The sequence below is a fragment of the Ziziphus jujuba genome, chromosome 10, assembly GCF_031755915.1.
Source record: "Ziziphus jujuba cultivar Dongzao chromosome 10, ASM3175591v1".
Classification (NCBI taxonomy): Eukaryota; Viridiplantae; Streptophyta; class Magnoliopsida; order Rosales; family Rhamnaceae; genus Ziziphus; species Ziziphus jujuba.
This window is the reverse complement of record NC_083388.1, coordinates 19,287,083-19,304,504: the sequence shown is the minus strand read 5'-3', so window position 1 is coordinate 19,304,504 and position 17,422 is coordinate 19,287,083. Positions and strand designations below refer to the sequence as shown.

At 31.8% G+C, this 17,422-nt stretch overlaps 3 protein-coding genes and 1 long non-coding RNA gene across 5 annotated transcripts; 2 read left to right on the top strand and 2 right to left on the bottom strand.

The window, feature by feature from the left end:
- The first annotated feature begins 2,460 nt into the window (after nt 1-2,460).
- On the top strand, nt 2,461-5,644 carry LOC107411661 (anaphase-promoting complex subunit 11-like). Of its 2 annotated transcripts, XM_060812207.1 has the most exons (4): nt 2,465-2,616; nt 2,962-3,123; nt 3,746-3,864; nt 5,148-5,644. In XM_060812207.1, exons 2-4 carry the CDS (start codon nt 3,095-3,097, stop codon nt 5,264-5,266), a joined length of 267 nt encoding a protein of 88 aa, XP_060668190.1. In that variant the 5' UTR covers nt 2,465-2,616; nt 2,962-3,094; the 3' UTR covers nt 5,267-5,644. The 2 variants fall into 2 exon arrangements, with proteins under 2 accessions (XP_015874772.2, XP_060668190.1); XM_016019286.4 differs by lacking the exon at nt 2,962-3,123 and having other exon boundaries at nt 2,461-2,616.
- A 500-nt stretch (nt 5,645-6,144) lies between these two features.
- LOC107411678 (hydrophobic protein RCI2B) lies at nt 6,145-7,649 on the bottom strand. The gene is made up of 3 exons (XM_016019308.3): nt 7,437-7,649; nt 7,204-7,308; nt 6,145-6,357 (listed from the first exon to the last, which is right to left on the bottom strand). Exons 1-2 carry the CDS (start codon nt 7,524-7,526, stop codon nt 7,225-7,227), a joined length of 174 nt encoding a protein of 57 aa, XP_015874794.1. The 5' UTR covers nt 7,527-7,649; the 3' UTR covers nt 6,145-6,357; nt 7,204-7,224.
- A 3,026-nt stretch (nt 7,650-10,675) lies between these two features.
- Nucleotides 10,676-12,430, top strand: LOC107411681 (pentatricopeptide repeat-containing protein At2g22070-like). The gene has a single exon (XM_016019313.4). The coding sequence runs from the start codon at nt 10,676-10,678 to the stop codon at nt 12,428-12,430; it is 1,755 nt and encodes a 584-aa protein (XP_015874799.3).
- A 1,288-nt stretch (nt 12,431-13,718) lies between these two features.
- LOC125421091 (uncharacterized) lies at nt 13,719-16,491 on the bottom strand. Its single transcript, XR_007239247.2, has 3 exons — nt 16,334-16,491; nt 15,979-16,221; nt 13,719-14,186 (listed from the first exon to the last, which is right to left on the bottom strand). It is a non-coding gene; the product is annotated as an uncharacterized LOC125421091 (long non-coding RNA).
- Between the last annotated feature and the right edge of the window lie 931 nt (nt 16,492-17,422).

The following is a 17,422-nucleotide window of genomic DNA, read 5'->3' as shown; positions in this document are numbered from 1 at the left end:
TCAAAATATTTTTACATCCAAAAAAAAAAAAAAAAAAATCACCCCGTCGTGAACATGCGTGTAGCATCTCTTACATTTCAATATATATATATATATATATATATCCACCGTTTCGTATAAGTAGTTGTGTTATCAATCAACTTAATTTTGTCAATGTTATCCCCTTTGTAACAACCAAACAGTCACAATTTCGTAAGCCATTTACATTTAATGATTGGGAGATCATCAATTCAAAATATCGAATAAAAAATATTATTGTAAATGATTAAAAAAAACAAAAAAAGAGTAGCCTCAATTTCGTCTAGCAAATATTTTCGAATCCCCTTTTCAATATTATATATTAAATAAAAATGAAGTTATTTATGTTACACTCACACATAGGCATACCAACCATATCCTGTTTTACTACAATCTTTTTGTATAAATTTCATGCTATTCTATTTTGGAAACCACATATCTCTTCCAAAATACACTCTCTATATTTACCAAAACATTTCACACTATTCTATCTTGGGAAACAATATTTATAACAAATTAGACTAATTTTACCAAAAAAATCAAATTACATTAAATGTAATGATTGTGCAAGCTCATGGCATCTTATTACACTCTCTGTCTCTCTCTCTCTCTTTATTCCAGCCAAAAATAATTACATATTTATTAATAATACAATTAATAAGATTATTTTGTAAAGATAATCTTTTTTATTGCGGGTGATTTATTTTTTCTATCCGAATTATCATTTAAAAATTCATCAGATAAACATTACATATGAATGGGCAACATGACCCATGTATGTTAGGTGTCTATCCCCTTATTATGTGTAAATAATAGGCATATTATTTTGATTTACAAGTAAGCCGGCATTAGATGCCATACCATAAAGGTTGGTGATCAAACTTCATCAAAACAAACACCGAGCGGACCTGCCTAAGGCTCAAAGATTTAAATGAGCATATATATATATATATATATATATAAGATTTAAATGAAAATATATATAGAAAAATGGATGGTCGAGAGATTAAAAAAATTTGAGTTGAAAGGAAAAATTCTTGCTAAAATATGAAAATGCATGCAATGAAAATGAAGATCATATCAGTCGAATGAAAGAATTAAAAAAAAAAAAAAAAGGACACTTGAGTAAAAAATGATGAAATTTGATGAATGAAAAAGAAAAAAAATATATATCATGCTATGGAATATTAGTAAGTTCAATAATGCCCATGAATTAGTAAGTGCCATATATATATATATATATGGTAAATGATTTATGAATAGGGATTGTGATAGACAGTATTTATACCTATTAAACCTATATGATTTTCGTAATCTTCACAAATCTTCTTCATAAGTCTCTTGCCATATAATATAGGATTGAGAAAATTGTGCTTTAATATCTAAAGTCTATGGTCTATGCAATTTGAGCTATAAAGTTTGGATTTCAATGACTTCAATCCTAGAGTTTGATTTCGATGTAAATTAGTTTTTTTTCTTTTTTTCTTTTTTTCTTTTTTTACAGATATATTAAACTTAATGTGCTAATGTCAGGGTGCGAACATCAACATAATATTCATGTTAACATCAACATAATGTTATAATATATTTTTTAGAAATAAAAATATTTTTAAAAAAAAATTCAAAAAAATACATTGGTTAATTTTCATTTCTTTTAAAGTTTTTTATTTGAAAAATTGTATCAATTCACTTTTTATTTAAATTAAATACCCACAATCATAATTAAATACTTTTAGATCTAAAATTAGATGAAAAATAAAAATTAATATAAAATTGAAACTTTTGATCTAATAAAAATAACTTTATTAGATTAAAAATGAAAAATACTTTTTATGCACAAATAAAAATAAAAGACCAAAATATCAAAAAAAGATTAGAAAAACAATTTTTAAAAAAATGTTTGAAAAAAATATATGTGTTACTTTTAAATTTATATTTATGCTTTCTATTTTCGAAAAAATTGTACATATTCCTTTTTTATTTATGCTTTTTTAAGTAAGTTTGTATTTCACAAATACATTTATTTAAATATATTTGACAAAATATAATATATTTAGTTAAATAAATATGAAAAATTATAATATATTTAATAAATTATAATGCATTTAATTAAATATATTTGATACATTATCACTTAGTTAAAAGCATATCTCACTAAAATCATCACATAGGTTTTTAAAACTTAATAACTATAAGATCTCATAAATAAAATTGACTAAAAATATAAATTATCAAAAATTTAATTTTTGCAAAACAAAAATGAAAAACAAGGCATTTAGAGTTAATTAAATTTTCCCATTATTTTTATTGCATGTTTATTAATTTAAATATAATAAAATTAATTAAATAATATATTTATATATTAAATTATAAAAAGAAAAATAATAATGAGTATAAAATATAGATTTTATGTGTATGTACAAGAATCATGAAGGAGAAAGCTCTCTAATTTAAATTAAAATGAAAATACATAAAAACGACAAAATCACGAAAAGCAAAAAAGGTGGGAGTCTTACCGGTCCTTGTCGGTAGCTGAATAGAGCATGTAGAAACCAGAGGGCACTCCACAGTAACCGAGTGAAATTGGATGCGAAGAAGGTATAAACCCTAAACCCTTCTTCCCAGAAACCCTAATACCCTTTCAGATTGATTCGTTACCGTCTAGATCAACCTTAAAGGTTTTTTTTTTTTTTTTTCCATTTTCAAAAATAAAATCTTTATGAACAATTTGGGAATTCAAATTCATATTTTAAAAATTCTATTGTAGATGTAATTGCAAAAAGTGTTGCGAATTGATTTCTTTTACTCTATTTTCCGCGATCAACAATGTGGGGCTTGTTTCCATTCGTACCGAAGAGAAATTTAAGATTATTTGAATAATATGCATTAGATGCTGTATGTCATTCGTATACTGCTTGATAATTGGGTTTTGGGTTCTTGCAGAAAATTAGGATGAAGGTCAAGCTTTTACGTATCCTTCTTGCTATAATGACTCTCTCTCTCTCTCTCTCATTTTCTTTTATATCCTGATGATTATTATACCAATTTTGTTTACATTAAAGTGATTGATAAGTAAATGGGCCTGAAGAATTTCAGAAGTTCATGGTTGGTATTTTCGTTTTGAGTTTTTCCTTTTGTATTTTTTTACTTCAAATCGTAAAATTAATCGAAAAAGCCTGTTTGTCCTCAAAGGGAATTTATGGATGAAAATGAAACAAAGAGTTTTCTTCTTCAATTTCTTTCCATTCTAAGCATTAGTCTTTAGCATATTTTGCATTCAATTATTATCACGCATGAGTTTTTTCATATATGATAATCCGACAAGAAAAATCACTTTTGCTTTCGTGGGATGTTCGTTACTCTGTAGTGCTAGTATAAGGAAATACAGCTGTTGCTAATATGTCATGGTGTAGACTAATATGGTAGCAGTTTTCTCTTAACCAAATGTTCATTGCAAATACCTGCTGGACTGTCAAACAGAGTATGTTCTCTTTTTTTCCTGTCTATATATTATGTAACTTCTAACTGATCATGTCATGCAGTTCTTAAAATGTGTATATATGAACAATTTACGTGTTAAGATCTTGGTTGGATGACCTTTTGGAACTCTGAATGTTCTACCACTTTTTTTTTTTTTTTTTTTCCCCTCCATATCTGGTACTATTTGTTAAATATGTTGTTTTTCATTTGCTTTGCAATGCATAACTCTCCTCTATGTGAATCATAGGTGGCATGCTGTTGCTTCATGGACATGGAATGCACAGGATGAAACATGTGGAATTTGTAGGATGGCATTTGATGGTTGTTGTCCTGATTGTAAAATCCCTGGGGATGATTGCCCATTAAGTAAGTACTACTCCCTAACATTACTGACTTGATGCCTCTCCACCTTGTTTTCATGTTCTGCCTGGTTGTCCAACTTCTTTTCCTATAATTAAGACTCCCAAGTCTAGGAGTTCTTAGTTGAGTTTTCAGATGACCTGGCTATTTCATGGACAAAATGCTATTACAATCTCTTATTCATTGGCATATAATACTTGAGAATGCATTTTGGCACAATATCTTGTGTATTATATGGTTTAATTGATAGTCTAATTCGTCATGCATTTTGATCCCCTCTCTATGTCTTATGTGGGGTACCTGCATTTGATTTTGAATGCCTAATGTGGGATCTCAAGCTGGGAACCTCATTAAATCATGTTCTACATGGTTAGTAGTGCCATCTGCTGCAAGATGGTCCCAAACAACAAACTTTCAACTCTAATATTTCTTTGACTGGAGAGAATGTCCATTATTTTTTGACAATATGATGTGCCTGAGTTTCTAATTGTTTTTGGATTGGTGGCCTGACGTTTGTATATAAAATGCGTCATTGCAATTGTATGAAATTCAAAACCGCCTTCTGGTGTTCTCCGTTATCAAAGAGATTGGTACTCATTATTTATTTTGGAATCAAGAATCAACAGATATTCTGTAAAGTTGAAACAATTGAATTTATCTAAAAACAAATAATATTTTGATTTTGCCATTTTGGGGTTCATGCAACCATGCATTCCATCTTCACTGTATCTTAAACTGGACAAATTCACTGATAGTTCTCAGATGAGTTTTCAGAATCTCTCATTGAATGGCGTGTAATGCATGAGAATACATTTTGGGACAATATCTTGTGTAATATATGGTTTAACTGATAGTCTAGTTCCTCATGCATTTTGATTCCCTTTATATGTCTTATATGAGGTACCTGCATTTGATTTTGAATGCCTAATGTGAGATCTCAATCTGGGAACCTCAACAATGCATGTTCCACGTGGTTGGTACTGCCATCTACTGCAAGATGGTTGCAAATAACGAACTGACAACTCTAAAGTTTCTTTTACTGGAAGGAATGTCTATTATTTTTTAACAATATGATATGTCTAAATTTCAAATCATTTTTGGATTGGTCGCCTGACTACATAATGCATCATTGCAATTGTATGAAGCACAACCACGTTCTGGTGTTCTCTCCGTAATCAAAAAGCTTGGTACTCATTATATTTATTTTGGAATCTAGATTCAACCAATAGTCTGTAAATGTTGAATTGATAGTATTTATCTAAAATCAAATAAAATTTTTATTTTTGCAGTTTGGGGTTCATGCAACCATGCATTCCATCTTCACTGTATCTTAAAGTGGGTGAATTCGCAGACTTCGCAGGCGCATTGCCCCATGTGCCGTAGGGAATGGCAATTCAAAGGATCATGAGAGAACATAAGGAAGTCATGGAGTTGCTCTCCCTTAGCACATGTTTTCAATTATTTTATGTATTTCTTTGTTTGGTTGAGGATAGCAGTGATGCGTAGAAAATCTGTGCCTATGTGTCACCTCTTCACTAGTGCAAGCTATCCCTTTTCTCTGTTTTTCAAAAGTAAATTAAAGAGATTTAGATTGATTTTAAAGGTTGTCAATCCAAATTTGGATTTAGATTCTGGTTACACAGGTCAAGTTTCCCACCAAGTCTTATTTTTATTTGGACAGCTCAATTTGATAGCAACCACCTGAAAATAGACATCGATTGTGGACCAACTTGTGTATGTGGATTATCTATTTTTTATTTTATTTTATATAGATATGTTATTTTCACCGGGGCCCTACAGAAGGTTCCTAGTCTTTCATAGAAGAGAAGGTTGAGCAAGGCATATATGGTTTACACATTTTCGCATATATATAAATAATTGTTTACAAACTACAGCATATAATTAACCTAGAAAATTTTGTGAAATACTGAAATTAGTAAAACCTGTTTTAAAGAGGTAAAAAGAAAGCGGTAATTTGTCTCATTTTGGTGATTTGCCAGCATAATTAAAGAAAACAACAATAAGATGCTTCCGGTGTAGATTCTTGCAAGGTGGCTTCCTTCCCTGTTTTTTTTCTTTAACCTGTTTTTGTTTTGTTTTGAGGCAGAGCTATCAATGAGAATTGTGAACACAGGGTGAATCACATTCCATTTTCGTAATAAAAACGCAGCAAATTATTATATAAGATTTAACAGCACAACCACTTCATTTTTTATTAATTTTTTTCTTAAAGGGCAAAAAAAAAAAAATAATAATATTGTCCTAAAAAGACATTCACAGAAAATCTTTACATCAAATAAATAAAAAGGAATATTATTAAAAACTTAAGAAATTTGAAAAAAGAAAAAAAAAACAAAAAAAAGTAATGATTTGACACACTGAAGGAATAATATTCAAACATAAGTCTGCTACACATAATCAAATACTGTTCATCAAGCGGTTGAAAAGGACTCCAACAAAACACACGAAAAGACCTAAATGCCCTTCACATCTGTCCACCTGTTAATCATGAAAAGAAAAAAAAAAAAAAAAAAAAAAAAAAGGTGATCAGCGTTAAAACCGTGGTTTACCTTGGTACTGATATGAAACTGAATGCAGATAATCAAAATCAAAATCAAAATTAGTGCAAGTTTTGTCGCTTCTAGCAGGGTGACCCGTCCCATTTGACTCTGTCGCTTTTTATCCATTTTAGCGTTAGTTACAAGCATGGGTCCCATTTAAACCACACCACACAATGTGGGCCCGTTCGCTTAATCATATCTTCTTCTAATTTATTTATTTAGAAAATAAAAAAATAAATTCTATAAAATCCATGTCAAACTATAAAAATAAAATAATATTCTTTATATGAATAATCATTAATTTTTTTTAATTTTAATTTTTTTAAAAAAAATTATCTAAATTACATACTATCCAAATTTTCATTCTTCCGTATAATTTAAATTCATATTTTCATAAACATAAATAAAAATATTTAACCATTTAAACTAACCATTTCATCAATTTTAACTTGAAAATAATATTTTTGGAGCTAGGCTAAGAAATAATTTAGACAGCCTACACTAACATATAAATGTTCAAATCTTTTTCACTCTCGAGTAGTAATTAAAATAATAATAAAAAAAGAAGATAAATTTACACAACCTAGACCAACATATACATGTTCAAATCTTTTTGACTCTATGAGTATTACCCACAAAAGAAAAAAAAGCAGATGAATCTTTTTTTTTTTTTTCACTTTGAGATCTTCATGAACAAAAACGCATATAACAAAATTCAAACACAATTTTTAAATTAAATATTAAAATTATAAAAAATATATGTGCATGGTTAAGAATTGCTTACAGAAATTAGAAGTCATATATATCACTTGAGAATAATATAGACAGCGTAGATAATCCCAGGGATGTAACCAAGCAGAGTCAGCAACAGACAGATCCAGAATTCAACCTGTGCATGCATCAATATAAACATTTTCTTAAACAAAATTCAGAAACAAAAACCCTAGAAATTAAGATTAAGAAAAAAAATAATATATATATATATATATTCAAGATGATGATGATGATGAAGCAGACCTTGCAGCCAAACTTGAGGAAGACACCGAGAGGAGGCAAGATGATTGCCAGAAGGATATCTATGCATTTTGCTGTGCCTTCTCTCGGCATTTTCTGTTAGTTTCTTGGGGAAAAAAGAAAGAAAAAGAAAAGAGGACTACTTTGAGAGAATGAGTGATATCTAAAATGGCTTCGACGGGTATTTTTGTTGTGAGGATGTATGGTGGGTTTATATATATATATATATATATAATAATCTTTCTATATACATATATATGGGCGTTAAGAACTGAGAACTACGTGTTGGCACTTTATTGGTTAAGTGAATTAACACACAGAGCATCATGTACGCGGTTGCTTAGGTTGTAAAGTTCTATGAATCTCTTACTTTATGGGTTTGCTCCGTATCAGAATCGAACAGCTCAGTCTCATAAATGGTTAAACATGGCACGTGTCAGCATGCCCATGTGGGTTTTATCGCTCCTCATTTTCGTCTCTCTAGTTGGACCACGTACCCATTTTTCGCAAAATTAATGTGTACGTATGCATATCCATATATATATATATATATATATAAATGGATGGGAAAACATCTCATGCATGCATGGTTAGGCTTGGCTTCAAGTTTCAACTTGCGCTTTAGAGGAGCATCTCTCCTGCTCCACGCGCTTTTTTCTTATGGATTTACACCCGAAAAAAAATAATAATAAAATAAAAGAGAACTACAATATTATATAATGGAACCAACAGAATATTAACAGCTCTTGCAATTTGATAATATTCTCGATATATACGTGTAAAGATTGTTAGAAAGTTTTAAAGTTTCCAAAAGGCTGAGGCTTTTTGTTGGTTTACCTGAATTTTCTAAAGTAAAAGAGAAATAACAAAAAATTAATTAGAATGATTTCTAATTTGATATAATTTTTTAAATAACAATTTTTTTTTTAATAAATTGGGAAAGAGAAATTTGATAACGAAATCTTGAAACCAAAACTTAGTTATCATTAATCATCATTGTTAATTGGAATTTATAAAAATGAAAAGATAGTTAAAAATGAAAAGATAATTTTTTTTTATTTTTTTGGGTTCTGAAAGTTGAGACACAATGAGTGATGGCATATGATATGATTGGCTTGCAAACGTGGGTGAGAGCTGGTGGTGTTTGCCACCGTCATAAACGAGCGAGTGACATTCGGAGAGAATAGACGAGCATCAGACGGCTCATAGGATGCCGAGCACTGGTGAAACAAACGGCGGTGATGGATGCCTTAAACCCGGAACAAGCACGAGACAATTGTCCAAATGTGCAGGTGACGTAACGGTCGCTTCCAAAATTTCAAATCTGTAGTCCAACCACGATGCAAAGACGTAACCGCCCTCCCACGTGTGCCAGATACAATGGAAATGGTTTCTTAATTCTAATTTTACAAAAAATAAAAATAAAAATAAAAAAAATTAAAGTTTCAAAATACAAAAAATTGATAACTACTTTTTTGTTATTTATTCCATAATTTAAATAATCTGATATTTTCCTTTTAAATTAATTTTCCAAATGGTTTCATGTCACTCTTCTTTTAAGATATTTTAATCATTTTATTTATTTATTATTTTTTAGATATACATGAAAAAAAAAAATGTTTAAATTTTTTATTTTGTTTGACCGGAAGAAGAAGAAGAGGATAATAATAGAGAAAATATTTGAAAAAAAAAAAAAAAGTAGGTAGGGACCACTGACGACGTGACCCATTTATGAGGTTTCTCAAGTGTTCTAAGATCCCGATGGCCGACATCGTTAACAACCATTCATGAACTGCCACGATGAATGTTCCTGGTCCAAAAAGTCATTTCAAATATTTACAAAATTTTCGAAATCTATTCTTTTTAGCTTTTTATCATGGTATCCAAAGGTACGGATCGCCGACATGAAACGCGAAGGGCTTATACAAGATGGCCTTTAGTTTAGTGTAGTCTAGTCTGGCCTGGCCCGGCCCTTTTTTCAGGCCTTTTTCCTTAGCTTTGTCAGAACATCCGCAACCCAATCCAAAAGAAGCCCAACCAGATCGTGAAGAAAAGAGCCCACTTTCTTTTTCTTTAATATTGGGATGACGATGGGGCTTCATGATAATACACTTAAAAATTCATAACAACAAAAATAATAAATAATAAATAATAAATAATAAAAAATAAAGAAAAAGTTCTTTGAATCAAGCCAATCTTTTTTTTTTTTTTTGAAAAATTATTATTTGTTATCATTTACGATTCATTATCAATGCAGTACCTTATTGCGAAAACAACTAAATAACAAAATTATTATTTTATTGGATAATAATTTTGAATTCAAATCTTCCCATTTTAAATCAAATATATATATATGTATATATATATGTATATATATATGTATGTATATGCATGTATACATTGTGAAGACAATATGTGACAGATTTAATTAGCGGAAGCTATGAGTTAAATTTGTGCTAAAGGAAGCTAATAAGTCTTTGCAAAAGTAAATTCTACAATGGAGTTGGCCAAAATTGATAATATTGAGTTATTGGTATTTAAGTAATACTACAAACTCTGGTAAGAAGTCCCACCATTTGTTTGTAAAGTTATAATCATCCAAATGTTAGATAAATAAAATTTGATTATTTTACAATAAAATTGTATTTGTTATAAACCATAGACAAATAATATTAGAAGTTGGAATAAGTATAAGCATTGTTGCACTGCTACATGTTTATATGAAAGAACTATGAAAGTAGTTGGCTACCTATAGTTAGTCTCAGCCAAAAAAAAAACAAAAAAACAAAAAAAATACTTATAGTTAGGCTTGCCTCTATATAACTTTGTATCATGAAAGTTTGGTGCTTCCCTCCAAAATGTTAAAAACCAATCCATCTCTCTACTCAGCTTCTTCTTCTTCTTCTTTCTTGAAGATTTTTCGCAGAACAAACCATTACCAAACCTCATCAGCTCCCTATCCTACCCATCTTAACCATCTCCTGAACACCACCATTCAGTCCAAAAACCTTAAACATGTCTCCCAAATTCACGCCCAACTCATCCCCACTGCTTATATTTTCCTTCCTTTCCTTTTCAACAACCTTCTCAACTCCTATGCCAAATGTGGCCTCATCAACCAGAGCTTGCTCTTGTTCTCTGCTTCCCATGGTGTGCCTAAAAACATTGTCACTTGGACATCTCTCATCACTCAGCTATCCCATTCCCATAGACCCTTTGAAGCTTTGGCTTTCTTTAACCGGATGAGGTGTTCAGCTGTCTACCCCAACCACTTCACCTTCTCTGCAATTTTGTCTGCTTGTGCGGACACCATGATTGTCTTTCATGGTGAACAGCTGCATTGCTTGATTTGGAAACATGGGTTTGACGCCCATGTATTTGTTTGCAGTGCTTTGGTTGACATGTATGCCAAGAGTTCCGAAATGACCCTGGCTGAGAGGGTGTTTGACGAAATGCCTGAGAGGAATCTTGTTTCTTGGAATTCTATGATTGTGGGATTCTTACAGAATGAGTTATATGATCAGGCTGTTGAATTTTTCAGAGAAGTTCATAGGGAGAGTGAGGTGAGTCCTGATCAAGTAAGCTTCTCGAGCGTACTGAGTGCTTGTGCCAATATGGGTGCCCTGGAATTTGGCAGACAAGTCCATGGGATTGGTTTTAAACAGGGTTTGGTAACCTTAACTTATGTGAAGAACTCGCTGGTGGACATGTACTGTAAATGTGGGTGGCTTGCTGATGCTGCTAATTTGTTTTGGACCATTGGAGAAAGAGATGTTGTTTCGTGGAATGTTATGGTAATTGGATGCATTTGTAATCACAAGTTTGAGGATGCTTGTAATTATTTTTGGGTCATGAGAAGGGAAGGTATAACACCTGATGAGGTTTCTTACTGTTCAGTCCTTAATGCTTCTGCTAGCCTTGCAGCTCTTGATCAAGGCACTTTAATACATGATCAAATAATAAAATCTGGCTTTGCGAAAAGTGCTTGTGTTTCAAGCTCATTAATTACAATGTATGCAAAATGTGGGAGCTTGATTGATGCTTATCGCATGTTCAATGAAACTGACGAACGTAATGTGGTTTGTTGGACTGCTATGCTTGCAGCTTACCAACAACATGGTTGTGCAAATCAAGTGATCGAGCTGTTTGAGAAAATGCTTGAAGAGGGGATGAAACCTAATTATGTCACTTATGTTTCTGCTCTGTCAGCTTGTAGCCATACCGGGTGGATAGAAAAAGGTTTTAAATACTTTGATTCTATGACCAAAGTACATGGTATCAACCCTGGGCGTGAACATTATGCATGCATGGTTGACTTACTTGGGCGTGCAGGTCGGTTGGATGAAGCTCGGAGGTTTATAGAAACAATACCTGTCAAGCCGAATGCTTCAATTTGGGGAGCTCTGCTTGGGGCTTGTATGAAGTATGACAATATCAAAATGGGAAGGGAAGTGGCAGAGACGCTTTTCGAGTTGGAACCAAATAATCCTGGAAATTATTTGCTGCTTTCTAATATGTATACACGTAAAGGAAGGTTGGAGGAAGCTGATGAGGTGAGAAGATTAATGGGGGTCAATGGGGTAAGGAAGGAGCCTGGATGTAGCTGGATTGATGTTAAGAATAGAACCTTCGTGTTTACAGTTCATGACAGGTCAAATTCTAGGAATGATAAGATTTATGAGATGTTGAGAAAATTGAGAGAGTTGATGAAGAAGAAAGGCTATGTGGCTGAGACCCAATTTGCAAATAATAGCATGGTAAAATCTAAAGAGCAGGACTTGTGGTACCACAGCGAGAAACTAGCCCTTGCATTTGGGCTACTGACACTCCCAGCTAAAGCTCCAATTAGGATAAAGAAGAATCTGAGGACATGTGGCGATTGCCACACGTTTATGAAGTTTGCTTCAGAGATTTTCTTGAGAGAGATAATTGTAAGGGATGTAAACCGGTTTCATCGTTTCACCAATGGTTTCTGTTCCTGTGGAGATTACTGGTGATGGAACAAAAATTTCCATTTTGTAATGGTTTTTGCCTTAGTGGAGGACAAGAAGTTAATGATTATTTCTCAACTTAGAATTAGTAATGTCATAGGAATACTGCATTCGGTAGACATTTTTCTGGATATCCAGGGATGTTACCGAGCTATTTGTGTACAGTATAATTTTCCTCTGTATACACCATTTAAACCATTCTGGTGTGGTAAATTATCGCGCCTAGTAATATTTTGTGAGATAAATACTTGATGAATTCTTTAATGCATGAAAAAGGACTAATGAAAATGGAGTAATGTACTTATTATCTATGGCGAAATAAAAAATGAAAAAACAAGCCTTTCTACTGTTTTCTTATGATTAATAATAGATTATGAAAGGATATTTTGAAAGATTTTGTTGTTCCCCACAGATGAAGACAGATTGGTAAAGTTTGGATTAATTCAGATTTGAAAAATTAGAAAGCTAAAAAGAAAATCTTGATTTATCCATTCTTCAAATGTAATAATGCAGTTGCAGGTTTACCAATACAATGAATTGTCAAGTCCCTTCTCTTCTAGCTCGTCATGACTCAAAATATGACTTTATAGAGCATTATTATGTTTTTCCACTTTGTAGTACTACTACTGAAGGTACAATTTGAAGGTTTTCTGTGACATGGAGACTCTTATTCTGGGACCTAGTCACCTAAGATACTTGTAGATGTTTGCAAACAGGATCCTTAGTACTTAGCAAAGCCTAGTGATGTGCTGTAGAATCTTCAGAAATATTTGTCTTATTAATTTTCCTTTGTCCCTTTTCTTTCTGTTTCTGTTTTGATCTGCCAGTCAACTTTTGAGGAAATGTTACCTGTGGTGGCAGAGAAGTTGTGGACTAAAGAAGGTACCCAATTATTAACTCATCATGTTTGGGAACTTTGAAGATGAAATACCATTTATTTGCTTTGATGGAATTATACTTTTAACAAGTTGTTTTGTCAAATCTAGATGGTTTCCAATCTTTTTTATGCTCTTTTTGATCCGTATCTTATCTGCCATACTTCATGTGATCAAGTTGCATTGCATAATTATTCTACCATATCTATGGCAATCTAAGCTGCTCCATCATCTTGTTTCATATTCCAGCATATCTTTTTCAGTCGGTCAATAAGAAACAACCTTTATATATTTTGTGCCCAGAAATGGCAACTGCCAGGTATATGAAACCTAATGAGTGAGTAAAACAATTATCACCATTTGTAGACTTTGAAATGGTAGCAATGACCGTATCAAAAAAAAACAAAAAATTTTGTTAATTGCATTTGACACGTGTATTTCATAGCTTGGTTGATTTAGGCGGTTAGCACAGGGCATTAGTAAATGCCACAAGAACCTGCTTGCTGACAAGCATTTCTTATAGGAATACATTTTACAACTGGCAGTTTATCCATCCTGCTTACATAATTTCCAGGTGATATAGCAGCTTCTATGTTCTAAGGCATACTGACATATATACATATGTATATATATATATATAAATATATATATTTTACAGTTGTCTAGGCATGACCTCTGCAATTTGATTTATTTTAATTATATCCTGAACCTCAGAGCAACATGGGCAGAGCTAATATTATTGTAAGAAGTGGGCCTCCACAACCTGGACAGTAATATGCTTCCATCAAAAAAATAAAAATAAAAAAAGAAAGAAATTGGTTTCCTCTATCTGCTTTTTACACTGCAAATGCATGCTCACCACCTTGAAGTGTTTCAAAACCTGTTCCCTGTGTTTGAAATCATAGAGAAATGAAAAAATATATATATATTATTCAATAGTTAAAAGGTGCTAGCTTGAAAGTCCCACTTTTTGCTAAACATTCTTGCATAATAGAATTGGACTAATTTGTTAATCATTATCTTATCAAACAACAATCAGTTTAACCTCTGCATTTTTAATATGTTTTGTTTATGCACATGCTATGTAAGCACTTTCTTTTACATATAAAGCAAATAAGAGAAATAAATAAAGCTTAAATTTGTGAAGCCATGAACAAGAGGAGAAACAAAAAAAAAAAAAAAAAAAAAAAAAAAAAGGAAACAGGCAGGTTATTGTTCACAGCACCCTGCTACTGTGCTTAGAATAAAATTTGTAGTGATTAATATATCAATGCATGTTAGATGGGTCTAGTGGTCATGTGCAGATTGCAGGGAAGCAGGGCCAGTGGTCTGCATAAAATATTAGGGTTGTGAAAGCATGATTCATGTTTGGGATCCAATTAATAAGGCTCCGCAGCCAATGCATTATATATTACATATTATATATAAATATATATTACATATTAATATATAATATTTATTTATTATTTACATATTATATATTGTATTAAGTTCAGTCCCCACCTCTATCATCCCATGAGGGTCACCTTCTATTTATTTATATTATCCTCCTCTGTATTTTTCCCACATCTTTATATCCTTTCATCATCTTGTGGTTTCTTTATGAATTTTTAGTTGCTCTGTCTGCGATTAATCTACCTGGGAGCTTTTCAGGTCAAATACCAACATGTTTAGGCAAAAGCTGTTTTTTAATACATGTCTGGAGCTCTAATATATTAGTTAATTAATTGTACCTTAATGCTGCTTTACGTTAATGATTATGGTTTCAATTATGAGTGTTTTAAGGTTGCTGTTTTATTTGGGATTTTATAACAGCCAAACAGGAATATATATGGGGGGTTTCTGTAGTTTTGTTGCAGAAGGTAAATAAACAGATTCTCCAGGCAGCCTTTTTATTTTATAACCTTTTTTTAGTTTACTGGGATTGTCTCTCAAACTAGAAAGAAAGAAAGTGAAAGTTCTTTAGGTTATAATTTGACCTAAAACTTCGCAGTGTCAAAGTAAAACTTTAGTGTGTTAATTATTGTAAAGTTGGTAGGAATCAGTACGAGAAGGAAAGAAATTGAGATCGTACATTTACTATAAAAAAAATGAAAATAGAAAGGAAAAGAAAATAAATGAAGATCTTATACATGTCAAACAATTATTTTAACACAAATTAATACCCGTACAAATGGGCATGTAAATATTCAAATATAAAATTTTATAATTAAATAATCTGATATCATGGTAAGTTACCATTCCTTTTTAAAGTCTAAATTGATAAAAAAATGAACTCAAAACTATCAACTATGCATATGTCATATTTTCATCAACTGTCATTATTACTATTATCATAGAGTTAGGAAGTCAAAACTCCAAGCCATTCTTTCTATCTTAGAATAGATAGATTTGTCCTGGTCACTTTATTTTGATATAATTGGTTTTGAAATCAATCTCTTTTCACCACAGAAATGAAAACTATACGTACAGTCCAATGCATTAACCTATTATATATATATATATATATATATATGTATCCCTTTTTTTTTTTTTTTTTTTTCCCCCATGATCTCTTTTATATTTGGGAAATCACGTGTCCTGTTAATGCTTATTTTTCTAGCACTTTGATGTGAAACACACATTCTGACTTTATCGATAGTTGGTTGGGAAAGAGTGGGAAGGTAACAGGTAACTTACTATGATATGAGAGACTTAACCTCTCAATTCAATCCTCGATATGGGAACACGTGGGAACCAACTATGCCATGCAAGTCATGCAAATGAGATCAATGCCAAGTGGGGATTCCATGTAGTCCAAGAATGGCGTTAAAATGGACATAAAAGTCCATGGACACGGAAGCAGAGTCACGTGAAGTTCGTACATGCACGTGAATTTCACACCGTCCAGTTCAAAATTCACCTTATAGGCTGCTCAAGCACCTGGACAGAAAGAAAAGAAACCCACTTTGTTTAGTCAATTTGAAGGGCTTAAAAAAGGAAAAAAAAAAAAAAGAAAAAGAAATTTTTTTTTTTTTTTGGGTTTTTTGTTTACTCTCTCTCTCTGTCTCTCTGTCTCTCTGTCTCTCTGTCTCTCTCTCTTGAAAGTAGAACTAAAAACCATATCACTATCTTCTTTCTCATAACAATGGTGCATGAACAAGAACCAGACTGGTAAGAGCAAAAGATGCCCTAGTTTATTATAGGGGCCCACATTGGGTGGTGGTGCCATATCTTGATATCTTGATATCTGGATATCTCATTACTGGTCTGGAAAGGATCCAGGTGGACTTTGTCTATTCCCCACGTTAGGTCTCTGCTGGCCCACCACCAACAAAACCCTAATCTTCATCGGGATTAGGATTAGCTTCTCAAAATCCAACTTTGTACTATTAGATTAGATACCATTGTCTTCACCAAAAAAGAAGAAAGAAAAATAAAGAATCGTTCTCTTCCTAGAAGACAGGAAAACATCCATCTCTTTGCCTAATTATCACTACCCCAAAATCCAATTAAGCATTCTGATTGATTTTTTTTTTTAATTAATTTCATTGATATCTTATTTAATCACTCACTCTGTTTAACTTTCTTCTGTTTCTTTTCCTTTTTTTAATTACACCACAAACATTTATTTTATCCACTATATTGTAATGGGTCCAATCCTATAGGGGTAGACAGGGTCTATAATGTCAGCATCTTCGGTGTCACCTAAATCTTAACTTTATAATAAATCAGTGTGAAATGACTTATCTAAGTTTTGATTATGAGTGTTATATGCTTCCTAAATTGAGGGCAACTTAGACATTTTGATTACCTTAATCAAGGGGAAGCGCAATTGAAACAAAATTTATGCAATTGGGTAATGATCTCATAGATTCTACTCGATGGCCCAAAACAAAAAAAAAAGAGGAGGATTATGATTCACCAAGTAGCAGCTTCGAGCAGTATGTTTTCTGCTAAATTTCGTTTAATCATTTCTTAGACTTTTCTCATCACAAATCTTATCAAAAAGGACAGAGAAAAACATTTTGAAAAGGGCTAATCTTTTCAATCATTGCTATTAACAACAACATTACATGTCTACCGCTTGTGTGTAACACTATGTATATATATATATATATACAGATATTATTACATATTTATA

Bases quoted from the DNA above. Each gene is read 5' to 3' on its own strand.
- LOC107411661 (XM_060812207.1), top strand. From the start codon at position 3,095: ATGGGCCTGAAGAATTTCAGAAGTTCATG. The intron at 3,124-3,745 runs GTTGGTATTTTC...TGTGAATCATAG, and splicing joins AAGAATTTCAGAAGTTCATG to GTGGCATGCTGTTGCTTCAT. The intron at 3,865-5,147 runs GTAAGTACTACT...TTATTTTTGCAG, and splicing joins TGGGGATGATTGCCCATTAA to TTTGGGGTTCATGCAACCAT.
- LOC107411678 (XM_016019308.3), bottom strand. From the start codon at position 7,526: ATGCCGAGAGAAGGCACAGCAAAATGCATAGATATCCTTCTGGCAATC. The intron at 7,309-7,436 runs GTCTGCTTCATC...ATGCATGCACAG, and splicing joins TCCTCAAGTTTGGCTGCAAG to GTTGAATTCTGGATCTGTCT.
- LOC107411681 (XM_016019313.4), top strand. From the start codon at position 10,676: ATGAGGTGTTCAGCTGTCTACCCCAACCACTTCACCTTCTCTGCAATT.